We start from the raw sequence: 26738 nt of genomic DNA on the forward strand, positions 1-26738 counted from the left end.
AACAAATGAATTCTGTGTTTAAGCATACTTTGGAAGGAGTGAGAAATACTAAAACATGCTTTCCCCTTTCTTGTAACAGCTTAATAGACTGAGACCGAGTTCTTCTAGGCAGAGGCCAAGCCTTTTATATTTTATAACCCAAGTATTTAGTGACGCTATTCATAGCACTTAGAATGTAAACTTCATAAGAGCAGGCCTTTTTGTCTGTTTTAGTCACTGCACAATAAATATTTGTTTTATGAATGAGTGAATGAATTAAAGATACTCATAAATGTTTGTTGGATCAAATGCAGTATACTTGAATAGTTTTCATGATGTTGATGAGTTTCTTGCTCAGCTTGGCGAGAGGGAAGGGGACCTACTTTTTTTTCTTTTCCCTTTTTCGGTCTCTTAAAAATGTTTATTGAAGTATGATATATGTAAAGAAAATAGCCTGTATCATAAGTGATCAGCTCAGTTAATTCTCATAAATTGAATACATTTGTGTAAATACCACCCAGATCAAGAAATAGGGAACCTAGCTTTTAAAAGCATTACTTCTGAAAGTCATTTTCATATAATTTGGTGGGAGCCTGACTCTTTAGTGACTTCGAGGCAGGGGTTACTATTTGTCAGAGAGGCAGTTTTAAAGTCTTAGATGTATACCATGTGATTAAAAGAGAACATCAGACTTACTATAATGCTGGAGCCTAGAGCAAGTGATTGTGTGACACTCATTTCATACCCAGCATGACAAATTGTGTTGCTAATGGTTTATAGCCTAGTGATGTGAGGTTGTGAGTTTTTTACTGAAAGTTAACTGTATTTTGTGTAGGATATATCAGACTTGGTCATAGTATACGTTCTTCTCTTTTAAAAAATCCTGTATCTAAATTCATGCTTCTTACACGTTTGTCTAGAATCTGAACCCATTTCTTCTTTTTTTAAAGATTTTATTTATTTATTTGAGACAGAGAGAGAGAAAGCACAAGTGGAGGTGGGGGGAGAGGGAGAGAGGGAGAAGCAGACTCCCCGCTGAGCAGGGAGCCCTACATGGGGCTCCACACGGGGCTTGATCCCAGGACCCTGAGATCACAACCTGAGCTGAACACAGATGCTTAACCGACTGAGCCATCCAGGCACCCCTGAACTCATTTCTAAGTAGAGGGTAGGCAATATAGAATGCTGTACTTCAGACTTTGAAGTTTAGATTCATGATAGAAATTTGTTTAAAGTCTTTGCTTTCATTGTCTTCTCTAGTTCCATTACATAATTTACTTTTTTGATTTCCTAATATCTAAAGCAAGTGTTGGCAAATTTTTTCTTAAAGTGCCAGGTTGTAAATATTCAGGTGTAAGGGCCATACTGTCTCTCTCACAACTACTCACTCCACTGGTGTAGTGTGAAAGCCCCTATAGACAATACATAAACAACTGTGGCAGTGTTCCAATAAAACTTTATTTATAATAACCAGTAGTGGGCTGGATTTGACCCGCAAGTTGTTATTTACTCATCCCTGCAATAGATTATTTCCTTGTCTGATGAGTGGATGTTCTTAATTTAACGATCTCCCAATTTATGAAGGCTTTTTCTTTTAGGTTTTATTTTGTGGCTATCATTTTATTTTCTTTTCCGAAAGAGAGAAACTGCCACCCTCTGGTCGTAAAGATTTTCTCTTATGTTTTCTTCTAGAACAGGTAGTGGTAAACTTTTCTTGTAAAGGGCCAGATAGTAAATATTTTAAGCTTTGTGGGCCATAGAGTCTCTGTCACAACTACTCAGCTCTCTTGTTGTAGTGAGAAAGCAGCTATAGATAATTCATAAATGAATGTGTGTGGCTATGTTCCAGTAAAACTTGATTTACTAAAACATGTGAACTTTAGTTTGCTGACCCCTCGTCTGTAATAAAACCTCAACGAGTGGACCCTCAAAATGAAATGGTACAAAGGAACCAGTCATTCAGTAACTTAAGTAACAAATTTATTGAGTGTATGTTACTTGCCAAACAGAGCTAAATGGTTAATTAAATTATGGTATATCCACTCCTTGGAATATTAACATCATTGAAAATAATCATTTGAAGACCAGACAGCATGGGAAAATGCCTTTTTAAAAGATTTTATTTATCTGACAGAGAGAATAAGCAGGGACGAGGAGCAGAGGGAGAGGGAGAAGCAGACTCCCTGCTAAGCAGGGAGCCTGACGTGGGGCTCAATCCCAGGGTCCTGGGATCATGTCATGAGCCGAAGGCAGACACTTAACCAACTGAGCCACCCAGGCACCCCAGGAAAATGCTTTTAAGTGGGGAATCAAGATAAAAGTTTTAAGTTTGTATCTTAATAAATATGGACTACTGGAAGGCAGACATGAATTTTTGTTAGGTAGGAGGATCTTTTTCTGTTTTTCAAATTGTCTGCCATGTTTCTGTGTTCCAAAAGTGACTTAAAAATGGTGTTATGAGATACCAATGAACACTATTGGCTTTTACCACTACGTTGTAGTATGAAAAAGAGAAGCTTTTAGAACTGTTGTTCAACAAAATCCTGAAGCCTTTTTACTTAATCAGTAGAAGATTGACATTTGAAGAAAATGCGTTGCCACTCTGTTCAAGATATATTGTCATTTCTCTTTTTAAATTTTTTATATTTTAACAGTGCCCTTATGTCTGCCATTTGTTATATTTACTTACCAAAAAAGATAATGGTGAGTATTTTCATTCCAGTTGTATTACATTTACTCTGTGGAATTAGCATTTGTATTGGCCTTTATAAAGTTAACTAGTAGCATCAGGTCTATGCCAAGATTTTGTGGGAATTGTTTTTTAGTACTTTTATCTTAGAACATCTGCTTACTGGTTTAACTGAACCAGGGTGTTTATATTTTTGATGTGTTTTAAGAAGATGCTATATGAGCCACATGGTTGGTTTTTATTCTGAACCCTATGCCTTGTACTTTTCTTTACCTTTGCTAGTCAAACCATTTCGTGTGAGAAAACTGCTTGATCTTCAGACCAAAATGGTAAGTACCAAAAAGCCCTAAAATTGGCCCGTGTACTCTGTGTTATTGGGCTTTGAGGATAGAAAATTGAATGAGTCATGATCTTCAAGGAACTTACTGTCTGGGGAGCTTAGTCAAAAGAACATAAAACAGAATAGGACTGGATTCAAGGAGGAGTGGTGATGCTTGAGAGAAATTTTTTTTTTTAAAGATTTTATTTATTTACCCGACAGAGACAGCTAGAGAGAGAGGGAACACAAGCAGGGGGAGTAGGAGAGGAAGAAGCAGGCTCCCAGCAGAAGAGCCCGATGCGGGGCTCGATCTCATAACGCTGGGATCACGCCCTGAGCTGAAGGCAGATGCTCAACGACTGAGCCACCCAGGCGCCCCGCTTGAGAGAAATTTTAAGGGATTAATATGATGTAACTAGGCCAAGAAGGAAGACAAGGGCAGAGGGAACAGCATAAGCGAAGACACGTAGATGGCAAACAGCAAAACTCGTTAAGGAACTGGGTTGCTACAGCTGGAAAACAAGTGTCGGGGAGTAGTCAAAAACCCCTCTATTAAAGTAAAAGGGCTGGTTTGTTTGGTTGTGTTTTTGTGGATGTGATCTAGGAAAGCATTCCTTTCTGGACACATAAACTTCAGTATATTCCCTGACCATTATCTCTTGTCCTTACAGCTCTCTTGCGTGGTTATTTCCACTACCCTTGTCACGTGACAGAAGTCTGTGATGCTTTGGGTATGAAACAGTAGGGAGTTGTAGTGTCTATCCTAACTGCTGGAGCCTGCATGACCTACCTGAAGGCATTCAAATTTAATGAAAAACACAAACACATGTGCACATTCGTGTTTCTCCAGTGCACATAACATGCTTTTCTGTTAGTATTATTCAATGATTGTTCTTTTTTCATAGCTCCCTGTTTTGGTTCTATCAGTGCAATATCTTCTTTTAGCTCTCTGAAGATATCAGTGATAATGTTTCTGTCCAAATTGAACTTTATTTCACAGTAATATGCATGGCGAAAAAGTTGTACATTTATTTTTCCATGTGAACAGGAAAGCATTTCAAAGGAATATGAAAATTCTTAGCATAAATAAGATCTTACCGATTTGTATTAACTGAAACAACAGCAAATGTTCAAGTTTAGAAAATGATTTAGTACATGATTGTGTAAAAATTTTAAACCCAGACATTAAATGTATGGCTTCACTAATAACATTTTATATAGTACATTATTAAATTATTCCATTATCATTGCCCGTTTGTAAAGATGCATTTATTTTTTTAAAGAATTTTTATTCATTAGAGAGAGAAAGCCAGAGCGTGAGCAGGGGTGAGGGTCAGAGGGAGTGGGAGAAGCAGTCTCCCTGCTGATCAGGGAGCCCAATGCAGGGTTCCACCCAGGACCCTGCGATCATGACCTGAGCCAAAGACAGACTCTTAACCAACTGAGCCACCTGGGTGCCCCTATAAAGATGCATTTATAATTGTTTTGATTAGCTGAATTTTGGTGAATTTGGTCAAGTCCAACAGTATCAAACCAGGAAGGCATAGTATGCTCACATGTAACCCAACCTGTGTAGTGGTTACAGGAATAATCTGCATGTTGGAGCAAATAAATTGAATATGTGAATTTCTGACACCTGCAAAGGCATGTATCCCCTCTGTACCCATTGATACCCTATAATTCCCGATCCATGAAGGAAACAAAATACAGAAATTGTCTTCTGGTGGCAAGCATGAATGGTGGGAAGTGAAGCAGGTGTCTCATTATCATACATACACCAGGCCCTGTTGAGACCAATCTTTGGAACAGGGGTGGGGAGTTAGGTTTCATCCTGAGGGTTGGTAAGGGTGGTTTCGAGGATTCTCCCCTCTGTTAGGCATGAGCCCCTGTAACTTCAGCTATGATTTTTTCCCCCTATTTCCAGCTTTGTCTCTGTTTCCTCAGAGTTCCTTTCTTTAGTTTGGTTTTTCACAGTAGAGGCCTTTCTCAAATGCGTGGCAAACCTTATTTGTCCATATTTAATACCAAAAAACTAAAATGGTGATTGGAAACTTTTGCATCTGAGCAGGACTTTTTCATTGTTGGATCTTGGTGTTTCATTGGGGAGCCCCACAGATGCCTGTGTCACTTTTCCCAGAGAGGAATTCTCGATTCCTGCCTAGGGGTTATATTAGGCTTCTCTAGAGAAACAGAACCAGTAGGATGTGTGTATAGATATGTAGAAGGATATTTATTATAAGGAATTGGCTTACATGATTATGAAGCTAGCAAGTCCATAATCTGCAGGGGGCCAGCAGTTTGGAGACCCTGGAGAGCTGATGTTTAAGTTTGAGTCCAAAGGCAGTCTGCTATAGAACCACAAAGAGCCGGTGTTACAGATAGTGTTGTAGGTAGGCTGCTGGAGAATTCTTTCTTGCTTGGGGGAGGCTGGTCTTTTTGTTCTATAAGGGCCTTCAACTGATTGAATGAGGGCCACGCACATTATGAAGGGCAATCTACTCGAAGTCTGCCAATTTAAATGTTAATCTCATCTAAAATACTCTCACAGAAGTACCCAAAATAATATTTGACTGAATATCTGGGCACTCTGGGCCCCAGCCAAGTTGAGACATAAAATTAACCATCACAGGTTATAAACATGGCTACTAGCACTCCGAGATATAAGCAGTGGAAGGGGGTGAGGAAGGGTCCTGGTACCCTCCCTCAGCTGTGCCTGTTGTCTAAACTCAGTTTCATCTTCAGAGAGTAAAACCTTGATGTCTGTTAGTGTGGTGAAGTAATTTGGGGCTCAAACTGCTTCTTAGGTTTTCAAGCAATCCCTGTTTTTTGCCCCTCTTGCACTTCTGCTACCCCCACTTTTCAGAGGTATCTGGTCCCTCAAATTCCTGAGCCTTTTTGAGAGTTCTCAAACAAGAATCTGCGGCTTTTTCTGTTGCTACCTTAGGTTTTGTTTTCTCTGTTTTGCTAAGTTGGTTACTCTTTGTCCATTTTCATTCTAGGTTCCAAAATCATGTTGAGATCTCTCATTTGCTCTTGTGTCCTCTCGTTCTCTTTGAACTTGTGCTTTATGCCTTTTTCATTCCTTTAGTTTTCAGTGGAGCTTTGGAAGGACCCAGGGTTAAATCTGTATGTTCAATATACCATGTTTAACTGGAATTCTTTTTAAAAAAGAAGAGAGTGTTAACTTTTTAACAACCAAGATATGTTTAGTTAACTAGACAATAAGTTCTAAAGGTCTTTCTTGTACTAAATATTTGCTCTATCAAAAAACATTCCAACTCAAAGCAAACACTGATACTAATTGACAGTGAGTACAGAGATTAACTGATTATTATGGGTTTTTTTATAACAAATTTAACTTCAAGAAGCCGTTATAAAAATAAGAATACTGTATTTCCAAGCCCCATTTTCTGCCTTCCTTGTTTTGTACACTATTTGATTCAACAAAATTGTAATATAATAGAACAGTTTGGTTATTTCCTTGGAATTCATTTTAGTTTTATGCTTTCTCTGGATAGCCAGATATATCTAACACAGGTATCCAGCAGTAATGACTTTTGTCATTATAAAATTACTGTTTTTATTAAGACTTGTTTTAGTTCTATTAAGCTTCTTTTTTTTTAAGATTTTATTTATTTATTTGACAGAAATAGGGACAGCCAGCGAGAGAGGGAACACAAGCAGGGGGAGTGGGAGAGGAAGAAGCAGGCTCATAGCGGAGGAGCCTGATGTGGGGCTCGATCCCATAATGCCGGGATCATGCCCTGAGCTGAAGGCAGACGCTTAACCGCTGTGTCACCCAGGTGCCCCTAGTTCTATTAAGCTTCTTGACTACTGCATACCAGTTGTTGGATTTCCTAGTTAATTTTCCAGGAATTATGATAATAAGGTTTTAATATTTCCTTTGCCATGTTTTCTTGGGCTCCCTTTTTGTCTTCCCACCTTTCTGTCTAAATCAAGAATGAATCAACTTTCGGGGTGCCTGGGTGGCTCAGTCGTTAAGCGTCTGCCTTCGGCCCAGGGTGTGATCCCAGGGTCCTGGGATCAAGCCCTGCATTGATCTCCCTGCTCTGCTGGGAAGCCTGCTTCTTGCTGTCCCACTCCCCCTGCTTGTGTTCCCTCTCTCACTGGCTCGCTCTCTCTCTGTCAAATAAGTAAATTAAAACCTTAAGAAAAAAAAAAAGAGTGAATCAACTTCGAGTCCTGAGTATGCTACCAGTGAAAGTAAGCCATGCTAGCAGATACGACTAGTAAACCTAAGGCATGGACAGAGAAGAAGAGAGAAGATATAAGGAAGAAGGAAAGTAGGAGAAAAGGTCATAAAAGAGAAGTCCACAGTCTGGCAAGAATAGTTTTATGACCATTGATTTAAATGCCTGGTTATTTATTCTTTGATTTTCTAATTCATCTTTCTATAGCCATATCACATAGTAAAATTGGGGTCTGAATATACACTTAATCTGTTTACTTTATTGTTACTTTTTTTCCTTATGCCATAGGATTGAAAACTGAAAACTCTTATTTCATTTCAGGGAATGCAGCCTCATCTCCAGGCTTTGTTGTCGCTGTATAAGTTCTTTGCTCCTACTTTGATTTCTGTATCTTTGCCTGCAAGGAAGAAGGTAAGGGATTATGGAGTGGTAAGTCATATTGAGATTGAAATATGTTATTTTTGATTAAGTTAATTTGCAGATCTGAACTGAAATGTTTACAGCATACTGTTTTAAGATCTAGTGTTGCAGCACTGTTTCTGGAAAGTTTTTTAGGGGTTGGCACTTTGTTTTGATTCTATTTGATGTATTTAATAGATTCTTGATCAGAAAAAAAACCTAAATGGATTTGCATGGCTGCAAAATGTTTCATAATTAGTACTTTCAATTAATGAAGAGTTTGGGGCTTTATATTGCTTTGTGTTATGGGTACCTACTCATATACTTTAATCCAATTTTTTTTATAGATCTATTTTAAGAATTCAGAGAATCTGTGGAAGACAGCTCTATTTGCTGTGAGGCAAAGGAATCACGGACCCCCTCCTGAACCTCTAAAATTGATGTTAGATCCAGCTCAGGTCCGTCCTGTAAAAAGAGTAAGTATCTAAAGCCCCAAATGATTTGTGCAGCTTTCTTTTCTTAAATCCAAACAATAACCATTCGGATGTTTGAAGAGATTATAGGTATTTAAATACATTTTAATTGCCCAGGATTCTATGTAAACCATATTCAGACTTCATTAATTGAACCACCTCAACAATTGCTTTTACCTTTAGTTTGTAGTCTGTTTAGTCCATTGATAGATTGTTTTATTGTCTTTCTTCTTTAGAAATGGAATTCTTACTCAGTTATACCAGCGCTAAATTCTAGTAGCTGCAGTAAAGAATGTGGGAAAAAAGGGATGACTCTTTCTGATTATCTCAGTAGCAATGGATCATTTCCACTAGAACAGCTTAAAAGCTTCCCTCAACTCTTACAGAACATCCACTGCTTGGAGGTATGTGACTGGACCATGTGCTTATCTGCATTTTCCATTTGATCTTCATACCCTTTATTTTTGTTATATATTTGCTTTCTGATGAGTTCCTTGTTGCTATAACCTACTTTTCATATACTTACAGTTGACTGATTGTTCTCTCTTTGCAGCTGCCTTCTCAGATGGGTGCAGTGTTGAACAACTCTCTGTTACTTCACTATATTAACTGTGTCAAAGATGAGTCTGTCTTACTGAGGCTCTATCACTGGTTGAGTCAAACATTACAAGAAGGTAAAAATTGTTACTTAAAAGCATTAGGTGAATGAGGAAGGAACAAGATAGTTCATATCTTTTATGAGGGTGACAAATTCTAAATAGGAGGAGCCTTCATATGCTGTAATTATTTCTCTGATAATCATATATTCAGAGCTGGTATGCTTCCCTTGTAATTTTAGGAGACAGTAAGAAAGGAGGTGTGTTGTTATGGAAACATTGCTGGATGGTCACCTAAACTCACTGGGTGGCTCCATTTTGATGACAATCACAATCCAAAGCCTCTTCATCTCTGTATGTCCAGAAACTTGCTGTTCAGGCTCCAGAATCATCAGATTAATGCTCACCACACTCAGAGAAGTCTAATATATGTCAGAATATCAACTTACTGTTTTATAATAGAAGTAATTCTTTTTGGTGACCAAAATGTTCATGTCTGCCAACAATAGTATCTCCTCTTTGCTATCAGTATAGATGGGAGCCAAATTAGTCATTAGAAGATTTCTTAATTACAGAATTGAAGGAAAGAGCAGTAAGGAAGTTTTTCATCCAGGCCGTAGTAAATAAAGCCTGATCATTTCATTCCTCCAAAGGGGTCAGTTTCTCTAGAGATCGTATTTCTGTTGACCAGATTGTTTCTTTCCTGGGTAAGCAACTCCTGACTTTTCAAGTATTTAAAGTTGGTTTTAGTCAATTCCAGGCTAACTCTCCTTTTCCTGCTCAGTTTTTCTTAAGATAGGGTATGCTATAATTAGATTACCACTTACTAAAGTTCTACCACTCTGAGATTATCCCCAGCTCATCCTAGTTGAAGTTTGGGGTACTCTCAGACTTTTAATTCATACATGTATAATTTCTTGGACTACGTGTGACTTAAGCTAATCATATTTATTATATGTCAATTTTTACTAGTTTATTTTTTCACTATAAGCTTTCCCTATACCATTAAGTTCTTGAGGAACATGTTACAATCACTTCCACATACCTGTTATAGTCTGCAGTGCAAGTTGGTTAGGGTGTATAAGACTGATTACTTGTTTATATTTGTCGTGTCACTTTAGAGTAGTGGTAATTGTGTTTTTATAGTTTTCATTGTCCTGCACCCAGATACTTACATTTAATATTTCTGCTCCAGAGTGTATTTGGTACAAAATGAATAATTATGAACATGGAAAAGAATTTACCAACTTCCTGGACACTATCATCAGGGCAGAGTGCTTCTTACAAGTAAGATTCTACCTTCTTCATATACACTCCACCACTTCTCAGTAAAATTTATTTAGATACCCATTGAATACCTTTTCTTTAGGGCTCGACATCATTTGTAAACAGAATTTGTTCAATTCAAAACTTGTTATAAATAGAGTTGCATTGAATTGACGTTTATCTCTGTACTGTTGGATTTGAGGAAAGAATTTGTTAAATTATGCAAATTAGAGAGAAAGGCCTATGATTTAAGAGAACAAATTGAAGATGTAATTGAATGCATTCAACTAATTGAATTAGCTGGTCACATAGGTCTCATAGGGTTATTGTGTTCTCATAATCAAATATTTTTAATGTTCTAGCCAATTAATTATTTGGCATTCGTGAGTAACCCTAGTCTTACTTTAAGCTGCAACTCGGTTATCAGCACCATCAAGAAGCCTATACTCATTGCCCTAGTCTGGTTTAGATGTTTGTTTTATGTGCTTCCTTAGTTCACTGTGTTTACTGTATCATGGCACTTTTAGCATCTGTTTTTCCACATATTATGAGCTCCTAGCCGGTGGGAACCATGTCTAACTTTTCTTCACGTACAAGTGTTCAGCTTGATACCTGGTACAAAAGAGATGCACAATAAATGTGTTGATTAATCTTAAGGATTTGATGTGAAATCATTGAATTGGAAGTTGGATGTGGATGATGGCAGTGAGGATAAAGGGATACATTTAGGTTGACTTTTAGGTTTCCTGCTTGGGAAGAAGATGATGGCATTCAGTAAGAAAAGGGATGTAGAAGGAATAGGCTTGGAAGGAAAGAAATTTGACTTATTTTTTTGAAGATTTTATTTATTTATTTGGGGGAGGGGGACAGGGGACAATCAGACTCCCCGCTGAGTGGGGAGCCCGACACGGGGCTCGATCCTAGGACCCTGGGATCATGACGTGAGCCAAGGTCAGATGCTTAACCAACTGAGCCACCCAGGTGCCCCAGAAATTTGACTTAAAAGATGCCTGTAGGATATCTAAAAGGTCATATGCAGTAGGTAGTCTAGGGGTGAGGAATGAGATTTGAGCTAGAGAAATAGCTTTAGGACTCCTCATGATATAGGTGTGGTTTTAGCTATGTTATAGATGAGATTTTCCAGAGAATTCATGTCATGAGAAGAAAGTCTAGGATGGAGTCCTGGTGCATGCCATTATTTAAGGCTTAGGGCAACACAGGAAAAAAAAAAAAAAAGGAAAGCCCTGGATATTTGGTGGAAGCATAAGCAGTCTGCACACTCAAGTGTTCCTTCAGATGGAGCTGCCCAGAGTTTGGATTTGGTCTATGGCCTCTAAAGAAATTATAGCCCTATTATAACATTGTGTACATTTTTAAAAAGATTTTATTTATTTATTCATTTATTTATTTATTTATTTAAGAGACAGTGAGTGAGCAGGGGGAAGAGCAGAGGGAGAGGGACAAGCAGACTCCACACTGAGTGCAGAGCCTGACACGGGGTTCAGTCCCACGACGCTGAGATCATAACCTGAGCCGAAATCAAGAGTTGGATGCTTAACCAACTGAGCAACCCAGGCGCCCCAACATTGTATACATTTTATTGACTGCACAAGTGATTGCATATACTCTAGAATAGTACAATTAAATTTATCTTTAAAAATATTACATAACTTGACTTTTTACCATCTTTCCAACTGATATTTTATGGTATTTAAGAAGTATGTTGGTGAAGATGGTAATGTATCCAAACATCATCTGGTCCTTTTTATGAAGAACTCTGGCACCTAACCCTAGGCTTTTGTTATATTGATGACAAGAAATTTAGTCTAAGAGTAAAACAACTGTAGCACAGAATAAACTGGTTGTTTAGAGAGTAGTTATGGACTGAGGAGTTTCATATGAGTTTTTACTATTGACTTCTGTTATAGGAGGGGTTTTATTCCTGTGAAACATTCCTGTACAAGAGCCTTCCTCTCTGGGATGGCTTCTGTTGTCGATCACAGTTCCTTCAACTTGTGAGCTGGATTCCTTTTAGTAACTTCTCTGGTAATGTATCATGAAAATTTGGTGTCCTTTAATTTGGTGTGATATTAATTAAAAGAATCTTAAATAATCTTTTTTTTTAATTCCTAGAGATGAAACCACTTGTTTTTGACCATCTAGGACAGCTCTTCTTTACATCAACCATTTATTTCAAGGTAAAAAAAACAACGTCTTGCTTAGATTGAATAGGAAGTATTGTTTTATGGCCAGTGGTACATGATTCCAGACCCATACTGAAGTGGCGGTTTTCCAACAGGATTCCTTTGGACTTGGACTTGAGGTGCTGCATTACTCAGATCAAAGTTATTAATACATAGAATTTTCTGTTTTAAAGGTTTTGTTGCATATAATTTTCCTGATCTGTTTCCATTTGTAGCAGATGACGAAGTGAATGAACAGGTGGCAAATTAGTGTTAATAAAAACAAAGTGGGAAATGCTTAACCATACTTAGTCTGATTGTTGTGGTTGATATTTTTATAGATAGACTTATTTTACAAATATTTATTGAGAACCTACCATGTACTAGATGCCCTTCTTGACACTGAGAATACAATAATGGCCAAAGCAAACAAAACACCTGGTGTCATTCATATGGTATATTTATAACATACTCATTTTCTGCTAATAAAATCATTCTAAACTTGTATGATAAAATTAAAATGTGTTATTATTTTGGGGTATTCCCCAAAAAGGCCACTGTGGCTTCCAAGAATTTTACCCAAGTGAGTTTGAGAACCGCTTTTGTATAGAACGGTTATTCCTATTCCAGAAGAATGACAATATAAGCAGTGTTTCTTTTGTAACATTGTTTTCACCTTAAATCACTTATTGTTTGGCCACATTTAGAGGAAAAATGTTTTGTCCTGGTTAGTGTTTGTCATATTCAAATGGCACTTTATTAATTACCTGTCACAATAGCTTGGATTTGAGGTTTATTTATAGTATTTGTACTTACTACCTGACTAATATCATCATTCATGTGACAGTACATAGCACTTCTCCCAGCTATTGCATTTTTAGGGACTTCATTTTGCAGCTTTTTGTGATTTTCTTCCTATCTCGGTTATTTTTTATCTCTTCTCTTACTCCACCAATCTAGAGAACTGTTTATCTATAAATATTAGGTTGAACCATACAAAATTGCCATTTTTGTAGGCCAAAGATGTTTGATCAATGGCAATTTCATATGGTCTAACTTAATAAGTATGTGTACATTTATACACACATGCATATATTTGAGAATGAGAGTCTGCGGAGAAAAAGAGATAGAGGAAAGCAAACAGTTGGTGCGCCAAGGACAAAACTCAAGGGAATACTCAGTATTCTTAGCTAAAAAGGTGAGTCTGTGACAGAACCTTCTCAAGAGGTATGAAAAGAACCAAAAGAACAAGAGTGCCAAGGAAACAAAGGGAATACAGCATATCAAGAAGTAGTGAAGGAATAATGTTGCCATATATCCCAGGAAGATCCAGAAAGATAAGGACCAAAGAAAGTTGCTCTTGAAATTGATAATACAGAAGTTTTGTGCTAAGCAGTTTCAGTGGAATGTGGGGGTAGAACCAGATTTCTTTTTTCTTAAAGGGAGAGTCACTCTGATTTTATATTTACCTTCTCAAGGAAGGGGCTTATATTCTCATGTTAGCAATGGGAAGCAAGGGCAGTGCTTACTTCCAGATGTTGAAGTGGGATATGGAAATGTATTCAGAGGAAACAGTGTCCTTGGGTAGTGAGGTAGAGCCAGGATATGACTATAATAAGACAGAAAGCATACTTTAAAGAATATTGAAGGTATAGGTTTAGATTACCATGGAATAGAAGTTCTGGAAACTGTAATTGAAAGATTTGGGAAGGATGAGATTGATGAAGGAGGGAAAGAGGACAGAGAAGTATAGAGTATAAGAAAGGATAAGTGACAAAAGGGGCTGTCATTTTGGGAGGTGGCTAAGGATAACAGCAATGTGACATGTAGTAGAATTAGCTAAAGAGTCAGTTTATCAGGCTTTTATTATTGTTGTTTTAAATTTATATGAGAGAGAGAGTGGGGGGGGAGGAGCAGAGGAAGAGGGAGAGAGAGAGAATCTTAAGCACACTCCATGCTCTGCACAGAGCCCGATGTGGGGCTCTGTCTCATGACCCTGAGATCATGACCTGAGCTGAAATCAAAAGTCAGATGCTCGACTGAATGAGCCACCCAGGTGCCCCAGTTTATGAGGCTTTTAAAAGGCAAAAGATTTATATGATCTGAAGAGAAACCAGAGTATAGTTTATGAGGATTTTTAATAACTTATTATTACTTTAGCTACTGTATAGCTTGATTATCCAGCTTAATATAATAAATAATATTTTTAAGTCTGTTAAAATATTTTCACATTTTCAGTGCTTTTGTTTGTGCTTAGCCAGTTGTGTCTATCAGCAAACAACTTTTTTCATTGAAGAATTTTGAATGAGAAAATTCCACAGATCTGCTGTAACAATGCTATTTTCATTGTGGCATGTTAATTTTCTAATTTCTATCCACATTGATTTATGTCTCCTGTATAATTACAAAAACAGTGGACATAAATTTAAAACCCAGAATACAAAATTTGTCAAATATAATCAAATATCTAGTCATAGTCCATAGATGTTCTACAACAATTAATTTTTTTCTATGATTATTTCTAATTTGTTTCTTTGTAGGAATAGATAACTATATTGATCATCTTCATAATACAGATTTCTTTATTCTCTTGGCATACATTTCCAGGAATGAAGTTACTGGATGAAAAGAAAGAGTTTGAACATTTTTTATGACCTATTACATGCTGGTATTCCTTAGCCATACACAGTTTTTTGAGGGCAGATGGATATAATGGGTAGAGTACTTAAATAACAAGTGTCTGGCAGCCATAGAGAAAGAATTGGGGTTTGGGAGATGAGACTAGAGTAAAGAAGACCAACGAGGAGGATAAAGTAATCTCAGAGACGTGAAGGCCTGGGATAGGGTGGTTACAGTGGGATTGGAAGGAAATGGAAAAGTTGGACATTCTGAAAAGGAAAAAAAAGTGATAGGATTTGGTGACAAAGTAAAGCATGAAGGACACAAGATGACTTAAAGATTTCTAGCTTGGTATAGTAAAGGAAGCAGGGATGTTTTTCCTGGAGGAAAAACAACTAAGATTTTGTGCTTCCCTTCAAATAACTGATGGCTTGTCCTATGGAAAGAGCTGAAGCCTGTCGCTTCAGGAGGCGATTAGATATAGGGCAGTATCTTATTACAGGTAGAGAAAACTCAAAATGAAATAAATGACCTTAGGACATAGTATATTTGTTGGTATTAGAGTAGGTTAGACATAGGCTTAATGGCTATATCTACTGGGGATATTTATGTAGAGAAGGTTCATACACAGGGTAGATCTGTGCTTCTCAACCTTCTTTTTTTTTTAAGATTTTATTTATTTATTTGACGGAGAGAGACACAGCCAGTGATTGAGGGAACACAGGCAGGGGGAGTGGGAGAGGAAGAAGCAGGCTCCCAGCGGAGGAGCCTGATGTGGGGCTCGATCCCAGGACTCCAGGATCACGCCCTGAGCCGAAGGCAGACGCTTAATGACCTAGCCACTCAGGCGCCCCTCTCAACCTTTTTTTAACCTGTGTTCCTCTCTCATAAACATAAAAATCTCATTACTTTAATGTGGTGGCTGGGTGGATTAGAATAGGTGATTGGGGAATAAAAGGATTTAAGTTTTCAGAATATGATGTGGTAATACTGACTACCTTTTCGAATGTTCAAATCCTTGATTGACACTAAAATAGAACATTGTTTTAGGTGATTCCAAGGTCACTTTCAACTTGAACATATTTACAACCTGAATTCAAGGTGTCACTTTCTTTAAAAAGTATTAATTGAACTGTTCTATGAAGTGAGCATCCTATCACTGGAGATACTCAAATAGAATCTAGGCCATTATTTGTTAAGGATATGTAATAAAGGTTTCCTGTATTAGGTTTTGGGATGATATGGAGGGCTTTCAAATTTATAGATTTATCCTCACGAATGCTCTGGGCACATCTCGGTCAAAACTGTATTTGTATGTAAATGAGGCCCTGAGAAATTAAGGCAAAGCCTGAGAAAGGAAAGACTGGAATTGTTTGTTTTCCAGTTACAGAAGGTAAGATAAATTTTATGACTATCAAAAAGGGAATAAATTATAGTTGTGACACAAGGTGAAAAGGATAGGCAACTCATTTCCATAGCAACTTTTGATCTCTGAGGGGAGACAGGAGTGGGTGATGCTGTATTTGAAGATGTAATATATGTTATAAATGAATGTAATTTAGAGAAACAAGAGTCTGTTCCTGGGCTGATAAGCTGGGGGCGGTCTTGTAGAGAAAATGGCAAAATAAACTTGTACTTGCATTCATCTGTCTCTTGGAGATGATCAGTCTGGAGTAGCAGCTATTGGGCTCTGATGTAGAACCCAATAGCTGGATGCAGTCATCTCCATGGTCCCTTCCACGGCTAAGCCTCTGGCTTAATTTGTTAGTTCTCAACACTAAAGTGTGTCTCAATGATTTTATGAATGATTTTTTTTTGTTGTTTTGCCTCCTCAGTGTAGTGTTTTCCAGAGTCTGAAAGAACTACTGCAGAATTGGCTGTTGTGGCTTTCTACAGACATCCACATGAAACCTGTGATGAACAGTCCTCTGTGAGTTATCTTACAACACTCCACAAGAGATGATCTGTACAAAAGTGTTTGCATATAGACTTTAATAGTGTGGCATGAGACCTTATTGTAAATGCTTAGTCATAGTTTTCTAAAGAATTTTTTTGTTGCTTTTTACTCCTCTTCCTTACAATCCTGTGTGGAAGGGTAATTCTTCAAATTCAATTCTGTAAATCAGAAAGCAACCCCTAAGCCTCTAAGCAAGAGTTACTGTAGCAAAACATTGGAGAGATGACATAAGAACTTACATCTTTGACTTCCATTCAGTTTAGCTCACTTTATAAAACATGTTCTTACTTATATGTAAAGTCAGTCTGATGATGGCTAGGAAAATCTGTAATTTTGCTGTACAGTTTTGTGGGAGGGTTTTTGTTTCTTTGGTGTCTTTTGATTATATACATTAATTAATTAATTATATATGTTATTTTCACTTTGGAATAAAGAAAGAGCCCCAGATTTCCATTATATTGATTATTATTAAAGGTGTGCTTTGACTCTTTCTACCTAAAATCTTTAGTTTCTCCTATATTATCAGCCACATTATTCTTTAACATTAATTTTTTAAAAATGCTCTATTATAGAAAATTACAAACATAATAAAAAATACAGAAAATAGGGGGAGTCTCTCCCTCTCTGCCCCTTCCCCTGCTCACACTCTCTCTTACTAAAGTAAACAAATAAAATCTTTTATTTTATATTTTATTTTTTTAATTTTTTTTTAAAGATTTTATTTATTTATTTGACAGAGATAGAGACAGCCAGCGAGAGAGGGAACACAAGCAGGAGGAGTGGGAGAGGAAGAAGCAGGCTCACAGCAGAGGAGCCTGATGTGGGGCTCGATCCCATAACGCGGGGATCACGCCCTGAGCCGAAGGCAGATGCTCAACCACTGTGCCACCCAGGCGCCCCTATATTTTATTTTTTTAAAGATTTTATTTACTTATTTTCATGAGAGAGTGAGCGAGCACGAGCCGGGGCGGGGGTGGGGGTGGGTGGCGAGAGGGAGGAGCAGACTTCCCGCCAAGTGGGGAGCCTGATATGGGGCTCGATCCCAGGACCCTGGGATCATGACCTGAGCTGAAGGCAGATGCCTAACGACTGAGCCACCCAGGCACCCCTGTTCTAGATTTTCTTAAGCAAAAAGCAAAACCCAGACATATCAGCTGTTGAAAAATGATACCAGCATAATACCAAAAGAATTAATAGCTTTATTTTATCGTCATTTAAAAACATTTTTAATTGAAATATAGTTGATGTGCAATATTATATTAGTGTACAACATAGTGATTTGACAATTCTATATATTACACAGTACTAACCATGATAATTGTAGTTACCATCTGTCACCATACAAAGTAATTGCTGTATTTTTGACTATATTCAACCCTGTGACTTATTTTATAACTGCAAGTCCAACTTCTTAATCCCCTTCACCTGTTTTGCTTACTGCCCGCCCCACCCCTTCATCTTTTCTGGCAGCCATCAGTTTGTTCTCTGTATTTATGAGTCTGTTTCTGTTTTTTTTGTCTCTTTGTTCATTTGTTTTGTTTTTCCACATATGTGACATCATATGGCATTTGCCTTTTCTGTCTAACTTATAAAATAACAAATAGTTCTTAATATCTTTATCTAATCAGCATTTAAATTCCCTATATTATCAGTCACAGTCTTACTTTATATAAGGATCCCTTAGCTTCAGTTGCATGTAGTTGGTGGTTAGCTTGGTTAGATTATCTCCTACTTTTCTATGTGTTATTATCCCTATAGTGATCTCTTACTTTGAGAGGACCATGGTGAATAGAAGCTTCTTGGGAGTTGCCTAGAAATTGTTTTTAGTTCTTCATATTCATTATTGCGGTGTGTCCATATATCATGTATGTCTGGTTACTTTTTAAAAGGAAATGGAGCATTATGAGTAGTGAAAGCATCTTGTAAGGCTGTGCTTCTAAGAGTCAGGTCCCTGGACCGGTAGCATCAGCATCACTGGGAACATGTTAGAGATGCAAAGCCTTAGGCCTTAATCTACACCTACTGAAGTAAACTTTGGAGGTAGGGCCTAATAATCTATGTTTTAACAAATGCTGTCATGATTTTGGTGCTAGCTAAAGTTTGAGAACCACAATCATAAATTAATTCAGATATTTAGCCTCTTCAGACATCTCAATTCTATTAAGGATAGTATGTTTGAGTTTATAATCTTTGGCCAATTTGCAGTGTAAGTCTTAAGGCACCCCAATATAGTAGCTTTACAATTTCTGTATTTCCAAAAATCCTAGGAGCCTTTTTAAATTAGTGTCATAAATTTTGGGAGGGCATTTATTAATTTATTTATTTTTATTTAAATTCAGTTAATTAACATGTAGTTTGTTACTAGTTTCAGAGGGTAGTGTTCAGTGATTCGTCAGCCTTATGTAATATCCAGTGCTTATTACATCATTGGAGGGCATTTTTAAAAGGAGCTTTGTTTTCTGAAATTCTTAAACAAATGGACATAAATGTAGATAACTTTAATGTCATAATACCATTTGGCATTATATAATACAGGGGGTTTTTTTGGTGCAAAATGATGGTTTTATTAAAGCATGGGGACGGGACCAGTGGGCAGAAAGAGCTGCTATCTATAATACAGTTCTTAGGTTCTCGGTAACTCCTTTTATTTTGGAGATATGGATGTAATGCCATGTCTCATATGACCATATGCCACATGACTGTCAAAGAGGGAGTAAGTTGTAGTTATAGATCACAAGGAGAGAAGGGTAGGAAACCATTCTCGGAAGTGGTTCTTTTGGGCATTTTTGGTTGGCACAGTGAATGGGAAGAGCGTGCTACCATCATTTAGTAGGTGGGAGCCAAGGATGGTAAATGTATTACTGTGGGTAGGGAGTAGGAGGCGATCCTGAATAGTGAATTGTTTCATCCAAAATGCCTCTGGTGTCCTGTGGAGAAAAACTTCAAAGGATGGCGTTCTGAGCAGTCATCATTGTTCAAATTATTTCAGACACATTTGCCAGGTGCTGCCAAAAATCATAGTTAAAATATAGTTTGCAAATGGCGAGCTGACTATATGGATGCCCACTTATGTGAATGGTCTCCTAATCTTTCTCTGCTCAGTCTGGCACTGAGCCGTCATGGTGGTGGGTAGTGGTAGAGTCATCATCATTTCTCTGGCTCTAAGACTATATGCTGTTCTTTATTTCTTGTGCATAACCATTGTTGTCTACCTAGGTCAGAGGGTAAAGCTATGAAATCACATTTCTAGGTCTTTTCCTAATCCACTCAACAGTGGATTGAAAGACAGGGGTGAGTAGTTGGATGAATTGGACTAATTATACCCATGTGTGATTTAAAGAGACACAGTTCAGTGATTTGGGAAGAAAATGAAGTATCCGCATTTGGTTTTTAGTGGAAGATAGAAAGATGCCAAATTTTTTCTAATTCAGTTTTAGCATTGAATTGAATTCCAGTTAAAGTGAAAATATTTTTAATAGCATTTCAGCTCAGGAATTCAGGTAAAACTGAGTCTTGATTCGTATACTTAGAAACTAATTTGCCAAATGCTATGGTTCCTGGACATTGGTAATATTATCTAAAGTCTTTCTGTAGCTTAATCCTTTATTTCTCTGGTATTTAATGGAGTGGTTACTGAGGATGTTCTGTGAATTGATCTTAATGATTCCCTGGAGGGCTGTGTAGTTTTATGGTTTAATCACTGGTTTAAGAAAAAGTCAATTATACATTGGAGCACTGATTGTTTTCCGAAAAACCTTAACAACCTTTTGCTATGTATTGTTTACCTCTACCTTGGAAATTGTGAAAACGTTTGCTAATGTGGATCTGAATGTCATGATTTCTTATTGCAGAGAGACAACTTTAGGTGGATCCATGAACTCTGTGTCTGAACTGATTCACTACGTGGGGTGGCTGTCCACTACTGCGATGCGCTTGGAAAACAACAGTACTTTCTTACTGCACTTTATTTTGGATTTCTATGAGAAGGTAGTACACATCCCATTTTTTCTATTTAGACTTTTGTGATGGCTGTCTGCTTTACTGCTCTATTATTTAAATTTTATGAATTACTCTTAGTTGGGTTTTGACCTTATTAGCATAGTTAAAATAAGCTACTTATTTTGAAGTTAATGATCATATTCTCACCTGAATAACTGACTTTCATAAAGTGGAGAAACAAGTGCTTTTTGTGAAGAGTTCAGGTACTGCTTTAATGGACATTCTCCGGAAGAACGCTGACCCTAGACAGAAGTCTGTCTCTATCATCACTTTTTGCTCATTCATTGTACATCCCAAACCCCTGGCAAAAAACCAAAAATACCCTGTTGTTTCTTCAGCTCTCCACGTCTACCTTTCAACTACCTTATTTCTCATTGTACCTGTACTTCTGGTTTTCTTCAGTTGTTTTATAGTATTTGATGTGGACAGAACTCTTACCCTAGAAGTACTCACTAATCTCAGTTTTCCTGGCTTCCTCCCTGCACTAATTGTCTGTGTTATACGTTTATGTAGAAGCATGCTCCTTTGTTTTCCAGGCTGACAGCTAACTAATATGATAAATCAGTATTAATGGGACTTAAGGTGAAAGAAGTGCTCCCTTCCCTTTTCTTCCCAACTCGAAGAGCTCCTCCCAGAAAAAAATGGAATATTTTAGTAATGACCTTGTAGAAATAATCCTCTATGGCGAGTGTGATATTTAGGGAGGTACATTTTTAAGCAGGCTTGTGGCTACCTATTCTATTTATGAATCAGGCAGGCCCAAATCTTTTTTTTTTTTAATTTTTTTTTAATGATTTTTTATTATATTATGTGAGTCACCATACAGTACATCCCCGGTTTCCGATGTAAGGCTCAATGATTCATTAGTTCTGTATAACACCCAGTGCACCATGCAATACGTGCCCTCTTTACTACCCATCACCGGTCTATCCCATTCCCCCACCCCCCTCCCCTCTGAAGTCCTCAGTTTGTTTCTCATAGTCCATAGTCTCTCATGTTTCATTCCTCCTTCTGATTACCCCCCCTTTCTTTATCCCTTTCTTCCCCTACTGATCATCCTAGTTCTTATGTTCCATAGATGAGAGAAATCATATGATAGTTGTCTTTCTCTGCTTGACTTATTTCACTTAGCATTATCTCCTCCAGTGCCGTCCATGTTGTAGCAAATGTTGAGAACTCGTTCTTTCTGATAGCTGAGTAATATTCCATCGTATATATGGACCACAACTTCTTAATCCAGTCATCTGTTGAAGGGCATCTCGGCTCCTTCCACGATTTAGCTATTGTGGACATTGCTGCTATGAACATTGGGGCGCATATGGCCCTTCTCTTCACTACGTCTGTATCTTTGGGGTAAATACCCAGTAGTGCAATGGCTGGATCATAGGGTAGCTCCATTTTTAACTTTTTAAGGGACCTCCACACTGTTTTCCAGAGTGGCTGTACCAACTTGCATTCCCACCAACAATGTAGGAGGGATCCCCTTTCTCCACATCCTCTCCAACAATTGTTGTTTCTTGCCTTGTCTATTTTTGCCATTCTAACTGGCGTAAGGTGGTATCTCAGTGTGGTTTTGATTTGAATTTCCTTGATAGGCCCAAATCTTATGTTCTATTATTGCTTATTCTTTATTGCTAATTCTTTGGGTGAACTTGGTTGAGGGGTTTGGGGAATAATCTATATACTGATGTTATCATTCTTCCCAAAAGGTATGTGACATATATATAAATTACAACCTTCCATTAGTGGTGTTGTTTCCTCCGGGGATCTTCTATTCTGCTCTCCTCAGCCTAGATTCCAGTATCCTGAACCAGCTATGTTATATCATGCACAGGTACAAAGCATTCCTACTGTTTTATAAATGAATAGATCATACTTCCATCTTTGTTTTTCAACTGTACAATAAATTATAATTTATAAATATACTATAATAAACTTATTGTATATAATATAGTAAAATATTAAATACAATAAAACTACTTCCATTTTCTGCCAGAACGTATGGAAGTAGGAAACATGTCTTTCTTTTGGTAATGACCTTCCAATATGGGGCTATCTTAACTGTTTTTAAGATGTCACTGTGGGGGATATGGATTTAAAATTTCATAGTTAATGGGAATAAAAGGCACAGCATAGGGAATATAGTCAATGATATTGTAATAGCATTGTATGGTAACAGATGATAGCTACAGTGGTGACCATAGCATAATGTATAGACTTGTCAAATCTCTGTGTTTTACACTTGAAACTAATGTAATATTGTATGTCAGCTACACTCATTTTTAAAAATTAAAAAATATTCACCGTTAAAGAATCTTTTGTGTGGTGGTACTGGTGCACTCAGCATTGTTCATGCTCATTGCTGTGTCTTAAAGAAAAATTAGTCATTTGCTGACAAGCAATTTGGGTCTACGTAGCTTCTCTGATAAAAAGAACATTTTCTGGGAGATTAGGGGAGCTATTGCCAATTATATAAAACTGTAAGTATTATTTCTAATCCCCTCTAGTTCTTTCATTTGTAGGATGAAATTACTCTTTTTAGTCCACAAGTGTTGTAGACCCTTTTGGCATAACTCGTAGGATTATGCCAAGGTTAGAATGTTTGTAAGCTAATTAAATAATGGTTCCCAGGCAAGAAAAAACGTAAGTTTCTCCTTTATCTTTTGTACTGTACCTTTTTTCTACATTAAGAAAACATGTTTTAAATAAACAGTGACTGCTCTTTTTTAAAAAAAATTTTATTTATTTATTTATTTGAGAGAGAGACAGAAAGCACAAGCAGGGGGAGAGACAGAGGGAAAAGCAGATCCCCCCTGAGTGGGGAACCCTACATGGGGCTCAATCCCAGGACCCTGAGATCATGACCTGAGTTGAAGTCAGTTGCTTAACTGACTGAGCCACCCAGGCACCCCATCAGTTTCTGCTCTTGAGCCTCCATTAATTTTTTTTATAATGAAACATTAAAAGCATTTCCTTCATTGTTTTTTATTTTTCTATTCAGGTATAATTTACATACAGTCAAGTGCATATCTTAAATGTATAACTCAGTGTTTCAGCCTCAATTAATTTTTGTTCTTTGAGAAGAGTGTAGCACAAAATAAAAACGTTACTAGACAGCTGGGTATTTGTATGGGCACATCTGCATGTATTTACATGTAAAATGTATACTTTTGTTTATGTTTACATTTCAAAAGCATTTAATGTTCAAAATTTCATTCTATTCTCCCTTTCAGGTATCGTAACAATTTGACTGCTGCCAAGAAAAATGAGTTGGTACAAAAGGTATGGATGATAAAGCTCTGTGTTAAATCACCAGTGTTTACAAATTGAGTTTTGGATATATATGATCTATTGGGAATAAGAAGGAAAGGTAGAATAGGTGATAGTATTTTTTTTCTTTCCCAACAGACAAAATCAGAGTTCAATTTCAGCAGCAAGACCTATCAAGAATTTAATCACTATTTGACAGCCATGGTTGGTTGCCTATGGACATCCAAACCTTTCCAGAAAGGATTATATATCAACCCTGAAGTCTTAGAAAAAGCTGGAATAGCAGAGTATAAAAACAGTTTAAATTTAGTTTATCACCCTGCTCTATTGAGTTATGCTGTTTCCTTTCTGCTACAGGTAAGGACATTTAAAGGATTTTTAAATTTTATATAGGAATGCTATAATGGCAGATATAGGAAATGCCATAAATTTAGTGTGTCTGAATTGTAAGATGTGTTCAGTCATTCCTTTTTAAGTGTCAGCTAGATTTTGGGCATTGTGCTAGGTTCTGGAGATTCAAAGTTAATTTAAGTAAGTTTCCATCCTCCCAAGAGCTTGGGCTTGTGGCAGAGACAGACTGGTAAATGTTACTATAATACAGAGAGGTGAAAGGACAAAAGGTACAGTTGTGAGAAAGCTGGGAGAGTGATTATTAGTTCAGTTCTGCGTGGGTAGAGATAGTACTGGGTAAGAAAAGGCTGTGGAGAAGTGGAAGCTCTCATAAAATCCTAGACAAGATGGAAAATGCAGGCTAAATAATATTATAATTAGAGTTGGAGTCTTCACCAAAGACTGCTGATTTAATGGATATCCATACGCTAGAAGGGAGGGAGTGTGGTCTTCTCAAGACTTTATCATCAGCCCTGTCATTTTCATTCTTTACCATAGTGTTAGGTCTTTGTCACTTCATTCCTTTATCAGTGAACTGAGGAATTCAAATGGTGTGCATAATCAAACATGTGGATGACACAACAGGATGGGATTACAAATGCAATGATAAGAGTCTAGATTCAGAATTCCCTTAACAGATCAGAACATTGAGAAATCAAACAAAATGAAAAAAAATGTACAGAATGGAGGAGATATTCATTGAATAATTGCTTAATATGTGCATGCAATGAACCAGGCACTGTTGTGAACAAGACACATCTGGGTATTGTCCTCATAGAGTTTACAGTCTGGTTGGGGAGGCAGTTATTAAATAGACATCTTAGAATAAAGAATGATGAGTAATACAGGGGAAGTACAGAGGACAATGAAAAAATGTACAGGGTTGCTCACCCAATTCAGGCTTTACAGAAATGATGCTAATCAGAACTTTGAATAATGAGCATGATCTTGTCAAGACAGGAGCAGTATTTGAAGAAAAATGTGAAGATGGAGCAGGGGACAGTGGATTTTTTCTGTTAGAGGGCTAGGCAGTAAGTATTTTAGGCTTTGTAGGCCATGTTGTCTCTGTCAAGACTACTCAACCTTGCCAGTGTAGTGTGAAAGTAGCCATAGACAGTGGATAAACAAATGGACAGAGTTGTGTGCTAATGAAAGTTTATTTACAGATACAGGTATTAGGTTGGATGTGAGCCATGGGCTATGGTTTGCTGGCCCCTATTTACAGCTTGTCATGTTTGAGGAGCTTAAGTAGAACTGTAGGGCTTGAGCAGGGATTCTACCCTAACTGAACAGAAGTACCCAGGGTGCTTTTCCATGATTACTCCCACCCTGAGACTCTGATTTAATAACTCTAGTGTCACATCCAGAATCTCCTTTTTTAATATAATTATTCTGATATACAACAAGGGTTGAGGACCACTGGGCTAGCCAGTAGCATGATAGAAGATGAGGTCTTGAAATGTAGTTGGACCAGATGGTAAAAAAAGTATTATGTAAACCTTCAAAAACATATTGATCGATTTCAGTATTTGAATAAAAATTTATTTTTTAAGTATAGAGAGGGATTTCAGAGCTGTAGAGTTTAGTGATTTTATGATGTTCTTCTTTTTCTGTTTTTCTCACCTTAATAACTTGTCTTATTTATCATATATAAAAACTTGTTTCAAATTAATAGTATTTGTATTACTCTTAATGAGACTACTGGATGAGATTTGGAATACTTTTAGTTCTTTTTGCCTCTGGACTAAATCCTACTAAAACTGTACAGTGCATATACTATATTTTTTTATATATTTAGATATATTGGCTTCAGTTTCTTTTCATGCTTTAGAGGTTGCTTTTTATTTTTTTATTTATTTTTTAAAAAGATTTTATTTATTTATTTGTCCGAGAGAGAGAAAGAGAGAAAGAACACAAGCAGGGGAAGCAGCAGGCAGAGGGAAAAGCAGGCTCCCCCGAGCAAGGAGCCCGATGTGGGACCTGATCCCGGGACCCTGGGATCATGACCTGAGCTCAAGGCAGACACGTAACCGACTGAGCCACCCTAGATGGTGTCCCTAGAGGTTGCTTTTTAAAATTTAATTTCATTCCTAGAATATGTAAAACATTTACCATATGTAAAAAATTCTAAACTATAAGAAATCTCGCTTCCATTCTTGTCTCCTCCTTTTCTCTTCTTTGTCTTTAGGTAGCCATTTTATTGCTTCTAGTTTTCCCCATCTAATGTTTCTTTTCTTTAAACTTAGTAAGCATTGTTTGGGGCGCCTGGGTGGCTCAGTCAGTTAAGCGTCTGCCTTCGGCTCAGGTCATGATCCCAGGGTCCTTGGAATCGAGCCCTGCATCCGGCTCCCTGCTCAGCGGGAGTCTGCTTCTCCCTCTCCCTCTACC

General features: G+C 37.4%; 1 protein-coding gene across 1 annotated transcript in view; it reads left to right on the top strand.

Moving 5' to 3' along the window:
• CENPI (centromere protein I) overlaps nt 1-26738 on the top strand; it is a 61248-nt gene that overhangs the window by 16446 nt on the left and 18064 nt on the right. Inside the window, exons 6-19 of the mRNA XM_026483563.4 lie at nt 2634-2682; nt 2951-2997; nt 7520-7609; nt 7945-8073; nt 8307-8474; nt 8624-8744; nt 9862-9953; nt 11861-11978; nt 12066-12130; nt 16570-16664; nt 20543-20678; nt 22400-22524; nt 23924-23972; nt 24099-24317. Of these exons, the coding sequence (XP_026339348.1) occupies nt 2634-2682; nt 2951-2997; nt 7520-7609; nt 7945-8073; nt 8307-8474; nt 8624-8744; nt 9862-9953; nt 11861-11978; nt 12066-12130; nt 16570-16664; nt 20543-20678; nt 22400-22524; nt 23924-23972; nt 24099-24317 (1503 nt within the window). The remainder of the gene's footprint in view (nt 1-2633; nt 2683-2950; nt 2998-7519; nt 7610-7944; nt 8074-8306; nt 8475-8623; nt 8745-9861; nt 9954-11860; nt 11979-12065; nt 12131-16569; nt 16665-20542; nt 20679-22399; nt 22525-23923; nt 23973-24098; nt 24318-26738) is intronic.

This window comes from Ursus arctos, chromosome X (assembly GCF_023065955.2).
Source record: "Ursus arctos isolate Adak ecotype North America chromosome X, UrsArc2.0, whole genome shotgun sequence".
Lineage (NCBI taxonomy): Eukaryota > Metazoa > Chordata > Mammalia > Carnivora > Ursidae > Ursus > Ursus arctos.